Source organism: Chlamydotis macqueenii, chromosome Z (assembly GCF_036417535.1).
Source record: "Chlamydotis macqueenii isolate bChlMac1 chromosome Z, bChlMac1.mat, whole genome shotgun sequence".
In the NCBI taxonomy this organism is placed as follows: Eukaryota; Metazoa; Chordata; class Aves; order Otidiformes; family Otididae; genus Chlamydotis; species Chlamydotis macqueenii.
Genome location: NC_141593.1, coordinates 52,705,476 through 52,715,548, shown reverse-complemented (window position 1 = coordinate 52,715,548; position 10,073 = coordinate 52,705,476). Strand labels below are relative to the sequence as shown.

General features: G+C 55.9%; 1 protein-coding gene across 1 annotated transcript; it reads right to left on the bottom strand.

The window, feature by feature from the left end:
* Nucleotides 1–9,035: 9,035 nt before the first annotated feature.
* LOC147596342 (cytochrome c oxidase subunit 6B1-like) lies at nucleotides 9,036–9,719 on the bottom strand. The gene is made up of 3 exons (XM_086771117.1): nucleotides 9,614–9,719; nucleotides 9,466–9,504; nucleotides 9,036–9,154 (listed from the first exon to the last, which is right to left on the bottom strand). The coding sequence occupies exons 1-3, from the start codon at nucleotides 9,717–9,719 to the stop codon at nucleotides 9,036–9,038; spliced, it is 264 nt and encodes an 87-aa protein (XP_086627243.1).
* Nucleotides 9,720–10,073: the final 354 nt, after the last annotated feature.

Genomic DNA, 10,073 nt, shown 5'->3' with positions numbered 1-10,073 from the left:
GATGTCCAGTGTCCCAAAGGGACCAAGTGCAAAACCATAAAAGGGCGACCAGAGTGTGTCTACAGCCCGGCCTACTGCCGAGACATCAAGTGTCATGTGGGAACCATCTGCCAGATCATTAATGGTTGGACACGATGTGGTCAAATCAAAACCTCTATTATGACACGCACTTGCAGCAACTTCCAGTGTCCCAAAGGGAGCAAGTTCAAGATGACAGAGGAGTGGCCCCAGTGTGTCCACCACCACCCTTCCTACAGTAATGTCCAGTGTCCCAAAGGGACCATGTGTGACTTCGTCAGTGGCTGGCCCCAGTGTGTTCACCACCAGCCTTGCTGCAGCGACAGCGAGTGCCAGAAGGGAAACACCTCCCACATGGTTGATCGTTGGCCCCAGTGCATCGAAACCAAGACCTCAACTGGAAGACCTTCTTGCAGTGACGTCCTGTGTCCCAAAGGGACCATGTGTGACATGGTCAATGGTTGGCCCCAATGTGTCCAGAACCGATCATCCTGCAGTGACATCCACTGTCAGAAGGGAACCATGTGCCAGACGGCTGATGGTTGGCCACTGAGTGTCCAAAACAAGATCTCAATTTTGAGAGCCACTTGCAGCAACATCCAATGCCCTAAATGGACCACGTACAATATGACAGATGGGCGGCCCCAGTGTGTCCCCCAACAGGCTTTCTGCAGCGACAGTGAGTGCCAGAAGGGAAACACCTCCTGGATGGTTGCTGGTCGGCTCCAGTGCATCCAAACAAAGACCTCCATTGGAAGACCTCCTTGGAGCGACCTCCAGTATCCCAAAGGGACCACCTGCAGCATGGTCAATTGTTGGCCCCAGTGTGTCCAGAACCAATCATCCTGTCAGGACATGCAGTGCCAGATGGGAACCACCTGCCAGATGGTTGATGGCTGGCCTCGCTGCGTCCAAACCAATGCCTCCACTGGAAGACCCACTTGCAGCAATGTCCAGTGTCCCAAAGGGACCAAGTGCAAGATCATAAATGAGCAACCACGGTGTGTCCACCACCAGCCCTCCTGCAGCGACTTCCAGTGCCAGAAGGGAGACACCTCCCTGATGGTTGTTCCCTGGCCCCAGGGCATTGAAAACAAGACCTCAGCTGGAAGACCTTCTTGCAGTGACGTCCAGTGTCCCCAAGGGACCACGTGTGACATGCCCACCTGTCGGCCCCAGTGCATCCAAAACAATACCTCCACTGGAGGACCGACTTGCAGCGACGTCCAGTGTTCCAAGGGGACCACCTACAACTTGGTCAATTGTTGGCCCCAGTGTGTCCAGAACCAATCATCCTGTCAGGACATCCAGTGCCAGATGGGAACCACCTGCCAGATGGTTGATGGTTGGCCTCGCTGCGTCCAAACCAATGCCTCCAGTGGAAGACCCACTTGCAGCGACGTCCAGTGTCCCAAAGGGACCAAGTGCAAGATCATAAATGAGCAACCACGGTGTGTCCACCACCAGCCCTCCTGCAGCGACTTCCAGTGCCAGAAGGGAGACACCTCCCTGATGGTTGTTCCCTGGCCCCAGGGCATTGAAAACAAGACCTCAGCTGGAAGACCTTCTTGCAGTGACGTCCAGTGTCCCCAAGGGACCACGTGTGACATGCCCACCTGTCGGCCCCAGTGCATCCAAAACAACACCTCCACTGGAAGTCCTTCTTGGAGCGACGGCCAGTGTTCCAAGGGGACCACCTGCAACTTGGTCAATTGTTGGCCCCAGTGTGTCCAGAACCAATCATCCTGTCAGGACATGCAGTGCCAGATGGGAACCACCTGCCAGATGGTTGATGGCTGGCCTCGCTGCGTCCAAACCAATGCCTCCACTGGAAGACCCACTTGCAGCAATGTCCAGTGTCCCAAAGGGACCAAGTGCAAGATCATAAGTGAGCAACCACGGTGTGTCCACCACCAGCCCTCCTGCAGCGACTTCCAGTGCCAGAAGGGAGACACCTCCCTGATGGTTGTTTCCTGGCCCCAGGGCATTGAAAACAAGACCTCAGCTGGAAGACCTTCTTGCAGTGACGTCCAGTGTCCCCAAGGGACCACGTGTGACATGCCCACCTGTCGGCCCCAGTGCATCCAAAACAATACCTCCACTGGAGGACCGACTTGCAGCGACGTCCAGTATCCCAAAGGCACCACCTGTAACTTGGTCAATTGTTGGCCCCAGTGTGTCCAGAACCAATCATCCTGTCAGGACATGCAGTGCCAGATGGGAACCACCTGCCAGATGGTTGATGGTTGGCCTCGCTGTCTCCAAACCAAGACCTCCACTGGAAGACAGACTTGCAGCGACGTCCAGTGTCCCAAAGGGATGAAGTGCAAGATCATAAATGAGCAACGAAGGTGTGTCGACCGCCAGTCCTCCTGCAACGACACACAGTGCCAGAAGGGAGACACCTCCCTGATGGTTGTTCCCTGGCCCCAGGGCATTGAAAACAAGACCTCAGCTGGAAGACCTTCTTGCAGTGACGTTCAGTGTTCCAAAGGGACCACATGAGACACAGTTAGTTCTTGGCCCCAGTGCCTCAAAACCAAGACCTCCACTGGAACACATTCTTGGAGCGACCTCCAGTGTTCCAAAGGCACCACCTGCAACTTGGTCAATTGTTGGCCCCAGTGTGTCCAGAACCAATCCTCCTGTCAGGACATCCAGTGCCAGATGGGAACCACCTGCCAGATGGTTGATGGCTGGCCTCGCTTTCTCCAAACCAAGACCTCCAGTGGAAGACCCACTTGCAGCGACGTCCAGTGTCCCAAAGGGACCAAGTGCAAGATCATAAATGAGCAACCACGGTGTGTCCACCACCAGCCCTCCTGCAGCGACTTCCAGTGCCAGAAGGGAGACACCTCCCTGATGGTTGTTCCCTGGCCCCAGGGCATTGAAAACAAGACCTCAGCTGGAAGACCTTCTTGCAGTGACGTCCAGTGTCCCCAAGGGACCACGTGTGACATGCCCACCTGTCGGCCCCAGTGCATCCAAAACAATACCTCCACTGGAGGACCGACTTGCAGCGACGTCCAGTATCCCAAAGGCACCACCTGCAACTTGGTCAATTTTTGGCCCCAGTGTGTCCAGAACCAATCATCCTGTCAGGACATGCAGTGCCAGATGGGAACCACCTGCCAGATGGTTGATGGCTGGCCTCGCTGCGTCCAAACCAATGCCTCCACTGGAAGACCTTCTTGCAGCGACGTCCAGTGTCCCAAAGGGATGAAGTGCAAGATCATAAATGAGCAACGAAGGTGTGTCGACCGCCAGTCCTCCTGCAACGACACACAGTGCCAGAAGGGAGACACCTCCCTGATGGTTGTTCCCTGGCCCCAGGGCATTGAAAACAAGACCTCAGCTGGAAGACCTTCTTGCAGTGACGTCCAGTGTCCCCAAGGGACCACGTGTGACATGCCCACCTGTCGGCCCCAGTGCATCCAAAACAACACCTCCACTGGAAGTCCTTCTTGGAGCGACGTCCAGTTTTCCAAAGGCACCACCTTTAACTTGGTCAATTGTTGGCCCCAGTGTGTCCAGAACCAATCATCCTGTCAGGACATGCAGTGCCAGATGGGAAAAACCTGCCAGATGGTTGATGGTTGGCCTCGCTTTCTCCAAACCAAGACCTCCAGTGGAAGACCCACTTGCACTGACGTTCAGTGTTCCAAAGGGACCACATGTGACACAGTTAGTTCTTGGCCCCAGTGCCTCAAAACCAAGACCTCCACTGGAAGACCTTCTTGGAGCGACCTCCAGTGTCCCAAAGGCACCACCTGCAATTTGGTCAATTGTTGGCCCCAGTGTGTCCAGAACCAATCCTCCTGTCAGGACATCCAGTGCCAGATGGGAACCACCTGCCAGATGGTTGATGGTTGGCCTCGCTGTCTCCAAACCAAGACCTCCAGTGGAAGACCCACTTGCAGCGACGTCCAGTGTCCCAAAGGGACCAAGTGCAAGATCATAAATGAGCAACCACGGTGTGCCCACCACCAGCCCTCCTGCAGCGACTTCCAGTGCCAGAAGGGAAACACCTCCCAGAAGGCTGACCTTTGGGCCCAGTGCATCGAATCCAAGGCCTCTACTGGAAGACCTTCTTGCAGTGACGTCCAGTGTCACAAAGGGACCACGTGTGACATGGTCAATGGCTGGCCCCACTGTGTCAAGAACCAACCATCCTGCAGTGACATCCACTGCCAGAAGGGAACCACCTGCCACATGGTTGATGGTTGGCCACAGTGCATCCAAGCCCAGATCTCCATTGGAAAACCTTCTTGCAGCAACTTCCAATGTCCCAATGGCACAACCATGACAGATGGGGGGGCTCCCTGTCTTCCTGCCTATGCCGTCCTCGCAACTCTTCCCTGGAGCCACCATGCTTCCTTCTCCCCATTTTCCCCTGGCATCTCATCACCTCCCACGCCTCGCGTCGGCATCAACTGCATCACCAGCCCCGCATCCTGCCAGCACGTTGCCTGCAAACCTGGCACTGCTTGCATGGTGGTGCACGGTCATCCTGCCTGTGTCTCCCGACCTTCCTGCAAGAACCTCCACTGCCAGGTGCGAATGAGCTGCAAAGTCCTGAATGGGTGGCCTCGTTGCATCCGTGTACCCTCCTGCGGTGACCTGCAATTCGCAAACGGGACAACGTGCCGGGTGGTTCAAGGGTGGCCCAAGTGTGTGCAGATGAGAAGGAGCGTGACTGCAGCATCTTGCGCCGAGCTCTCCTGCAAGTCTGGGACTGTGTGTCATGTGGTAGAGGGCGTCCCTCACAGCGTGACCCGCACCACAGTGCATTGCTTAGCAGGTACCACGTGCCAGATGGTAGAAGGTTGCCCCAAATACCTGCCCAACCAGCCCACCTGCAGCACCATCTGCTGCCCCATGGGCACCACCTGCCAGATGGTAGGAGGTTGGCCCACGTGCGTACCCATCAAGCCATCCTGCGGCACCATGCGTTGCCCACCTGGCACCACCTGCCAGATGGTGGAGGACTGGCCCGAATGCATGCCCAATAAGCCATCTTGCAGCGAGATACATTGCCCGGTGTGGACAACCTGCCAGATGGTGGAGGACTGGCCCGAATGCGTGCCAAACAAGCCATCCTGCAGCGAGATTCACTGTCCGCCTGGCACCACCTGCCTGATGGTGGAGGACTGGCCCAAATGCATGCCCAACAGGCCATCATGCAATGACACATATTGCGCAGTGGGGACAACTTGCCAGTTGGTGGAGGACTGGCCCAAATGCATCCCCAACAAGCCATCATGCAAAGACCTGCATTGCCTGAAAGGCACAACCTGCCAGATGGTGAAGGGTTGGCCCAAATCTGTAGCCAGCAAGCCATCCTTTAATGACCTGCATTGTCCATCTGGAACCACATGCCAGGTGGTGGAAACCTCCCCCAGATGCCTGCCCGTCTCACAGCCCCGTCTCATCTGCCACGTCTTGGGGCATTGGTGCTACCAAGCCTTTGACGGGAAGAACTACGGCTTGACCGAACCTTGCACCCAGACGTTGGTGACCACCTGCGGCAGCCACTTGCTCACCCTCCAAGTCACGGCGAGTGGCCAAGTGGGCAGGGGACCAGCTGCCACCTTCAGCCACATCACACTCCGTGGTGACAGCTACGAGGTGGTCCTGCTCCGCGGAGAGGAGACGATGGCAAGGGTGAGTATACAGCCTTTGGCAGAGCGTGGGGTGAAGGGTGTCTTCTCCAGGAGGGGACCCACGCATCTGGGGCTTCTTGCCACATTTCCAACCCCCAGACCCCATAACTGGGGAGGTGATCCAGACATCCAGGTGTCATAACCGCTGTCCCCTCCCTGCAGGTGACCGGGCGCCAGGCCCACCTGCCTCTTCCGCTGAAGGGAGGTTGGGTGCGCCTGGAACGTCAAGGGGGTCAGCGACGTGTGGCAATAGCCATGGACATGCAGGTGGTCTTCAGCAAGGACGGCGCAGTGATGGTAACAGCACCAGCGATGCTACAGGACCAACTCTGCAGGGTCTGCATCCAGCTTGAGGAGGGGCACAGCAGGGGACAGGGGATGCCATGCCGTGAGTGGGGCATTGCAACAGGGGACATGAGTGAGGGATGCGGGGAAGCGGTGGGAGGAACGGAGATGTGGGTGGTGGGATGGAGATATGCGTGAAGAAGGATGGATGGAGGGCTGGAGAAACAGTGGAAGGATGGTGAAGGGATGTAGAAATGGATGAAGAAGGATTTAGGGATGCATGGACAGTGGAAGAAGGATGAAGAGATGGAGAAGAGGCGAAGAAGGATTTAGGGATGGAGGAAGGGTGAAGAAGGATGGAGAAACAGTGGAAGAGGATGAAGGGATAGAGAGATAAAGAAATGGGTGAAGAAAGATGGATGGCTGGATTAATGGATGGAGAAACGGTGGAAGAAGAAGTACGAAGGGATGGAGAAACAGATGAAAAAGGACAAAGGGGTGGAAGGAGAGATGGAGAACTGGGTGAAGAAGGAGGGATGGAGAGATAAATGGGTGATGGTGGGGTGGAAGGATGGAGCGAGGGATGGAGGAACGGACTGAGGGATCATTGGAGGGACAGAGGGAGGGAGGGAGGGATGAAGAACCCTTTCAGAAGAACAACTCAACTAACCACTGCTCCTCCTGTCCCCACAGATCCATCCTGCTCGTCCAAACACCCCCAGGAGCCCTGTGCCACCACCCTCATCCCCACACCTGTCCCCAAACCTGTCTCCACGGCTGCCACGTGCTCCACCCTGGGCATGGGTCACCTCCACACCTTCGACCGCCTCCACCACGACTTCCCCATCTCCTGCATCTACCTCCTGGCCAGGCTCTGCTCTGACGCCGGGAGCGCTGAATCCTTCAGCGACCTGGTGCAGGGCAGCCCCAGTGGCATTGTCAACATCGAGGTCCTCATGCATGGCACGCACGTGGGGCTGGAAGCCGGGCAGGTCATGGTGAGTAGCTCTAGGGGTGGGTAAAGGAAGAGCAGGGCATGAGTACGGCAGCACGAGGTTGGGGAGTGGGTAAGAGCTACGAGGATGGAGTTGTGAGGGTGGAGTAAGGGCAGGAGGAAGGCTTGGATGCTGAGTAGCACTTTCTGCCTGTGCTGGCAGCAAGTGGGGACACATTTGTTGGCCAAGTGATGAGTAGCAGGTGAGTAGTGGGCGTAAAGTGGTAGCTGGGCTGCATAGCTCAGGGAGTGAGTAGTAAGCAAGTACCAAGTAAGTAGTGGGTAACAAGTGAGCAGAAGAGCAAGCTGGGAAGATATAGAGCTGCCCAGGGATGTATATCGAGTTAAGAGTGAGTAGCGAGTGTGTAAGCAAGAGCTAAGAAGAGATTAAGTGGGAAAATGTTGTAAGGTGGAAGTGTTGAGTAGTGAGTGAGTAAGAGGGCTCAGTCCTGTCATTCCCACTGCAATCAGTGGCCAAATCGTGAGCTAAAGACAAGTGGTGAGTGAGTGAATAAAGTGAGTAAACTATGCATGGCAAGTGAGTAAACTACAAGTGGCAAGTGAAAAAACTATCAGCGGCGCATGATAAAATTACAAGTAGCTTGTCAGTACACCTTGCGTAAGAAGCGAGTAAACCATGAGTAGCAAGGAAATGAGCTCCAGGATGGCCAAAATGCAGATTCTATACTTTGTAACCCCCGTTCTCCACCATTTCCACCCTCCTAGGTAAATGATACGCCTACATGTCCATGAGGACCTCTCTGCGTCCATCTCCGATGTCCTCCACCTCTTTCTCCATCTGTGACAACCTTATGTGTCCCTCCACCGTGTCCCCTCTGTGGCTGTCCATCTGTGGTGTCATGTCTGACCAACCGTGACATCCCTATGTCCCTCCATGACATTCTCCATCTTTCCATCTCTCCGTGACATCGCTATGTGTCCTCGATGACCTCTCTGTACCCATCCACGGTGTTCCCCACCCGTGACATTCCTAGGCGTCCCTCCACAGTGTTGTCATTGTGTGTGTCCATCTGTGACACCTCCACATGGCCACCCATGATATCCTCCACCTCTCTGTGCATCTGTGACATCCTCATGTCTCCCTCCACCATGTAAAAATCCATTGAGAAATGATAGAGATGGACGGTTGGGTGGATAGATGGTGAAACCACTGAAGATGGACAGGTGGAGAGATGGCTGGATGGAAGGAGAAGGAGAAACCACAGAAGATGGATGGACGGAGATGGAGAAACCACTGAAGATGGATGGCTGGATGGCTGGAGAAACCACTGAAGGTGGAGAGATGGGGAGACGGAAGATGGGGAGATGGATGGAGAAACCACAGAAGATGGATGGAGACACCATAGAAGACGGACAGATGGAAGAGGACGACAAGATGGAGATATGGATGAAGAAACATGGAGATGGATGGAGGGAAGGGATGGGGAGCAGGATGGAGATGGTGGGACACGGAGATGGCGAGATGGAGAAGAAACTCTGATGCCGTGTCCTCTCCACTGCAAGGCCTTGGCCAGATCCTGGTGCCCGTTCAAGAGGCCGTGGCCAGATCCCGGTGCCCCCCATTCTCCAGCCCCTCCAGGCTCTCCCCTTGGGCCCCTAGTCCCTCTGTCCCCAGCGAGCACTCACAATGGGGGACAACCCAGGCATCCAGGCAGTGGGTTGTCCCCCTCCCCAACACCACCACCCACCCCCCGCCTCGATCATCCCACCACCATTTTTAATGAATAAAAACCTTTTGAGTCCAGCTCAGGGAAGGGGTCTTTGATCTGTCCCCTCTCCCCAGCAGGGGACCCCCACCTTCAGGAGAACTCCATCCCCCGCTCCCCAGCAAAACCCATACCCAGGACCAGTTCAACCCTTTATTGGCCGGTGCCACTGGCCCGGTGACCACTGTGTCCCCTTCCCCATCCCAGTGACAGCCACATTCCCCCGCACCCCGGGGTGGGGGGTTGTTGTGTCACTCCCTCCCCTCAATGGGTGATGGCCGTGTCACCCCTTATCCCCACCTCCCGGTGACACGAGTGTTTCCTCCCCGGGGTGGAGGTTGGCAAAGTTCAGATCTCGCCAGGGAAGGTCCCCTTCTTGCGGTACTCGTCCCACACCGTCACCTGTGGGGTGACACCAGTGACAGCATGAGCGACGGGAAGGGACCAGGGACACCGTGATGTTGTGGGGTAGGAGGGGAGGCACGGTATCAGCACGGGGGATGCAGGGACCTCCGAGATATCATGGGGATGTGGTGACACCACAGAGATTGCAGGGATCACAGTGATGTCATGGCGGATTTGGTGACACCCTGAGGTAGGTGGTGACACCATGAGGGTAGTGGTGACACCAGGGGGGTACAAGGACTGCAGCGAGAACCCCGAGGACCGTAGGGACCCCAAGAGGGACGCAAAAACCATGGGGACACTGTGGGGATCCTGAGAGCTGCAGGGACACCATGGAGAGCTCGAGGGGACCCTGATGGCCATGGGGACACCACCCCCTTGGCTGCCATCGCCTTCTGACAGCAGTGGAAATCTGGGTTGGGGGGAGGGGACATGATGGGACAGGAACGGGGGGACCCAGGAGTCCCTCCCCCACCCAGAGGGGACCCTGGGGTCCAGAAAGGGCGGGGGAGGGGCAGCACCCAGGTAGTTCTGCCAGCAGCTCTTGGTCTGCTTCTGTGTGGGGAAGCAGCTGTCAAACGGGGCGGTCTTGTAACGCTCCAGCTTGGCCTTGATGTCCTCTGCCATGGCTGCGGAGTAATTAACGGGGTAATTAACCCCCCTCCAAAGTAATTACCCCCACTAGGATTAATTAAACCCCCCCCAGAGGTTAATTAAACTCCTCTGGTAAAAATTAATCCCCTCCAGGAAAGAGAAGAGGGATGCTAACACGCAAACAGTAACATGGGGGGAGTGTGGGGGAAAGAAAGCCCCTCAAAGGGATCATTAGTAAGGCTAATTAACCACCCCTGCAAATCATTAATATCCCCTGGGATTAATTAACCACTGCTGGGACTAATTAACCCTCCATGGGTACAGCATTGTATTTCCCCTTGCGTTTTCTGTGCTGTACGGCTGGAATTGCACGGCTGGTACTGCGCT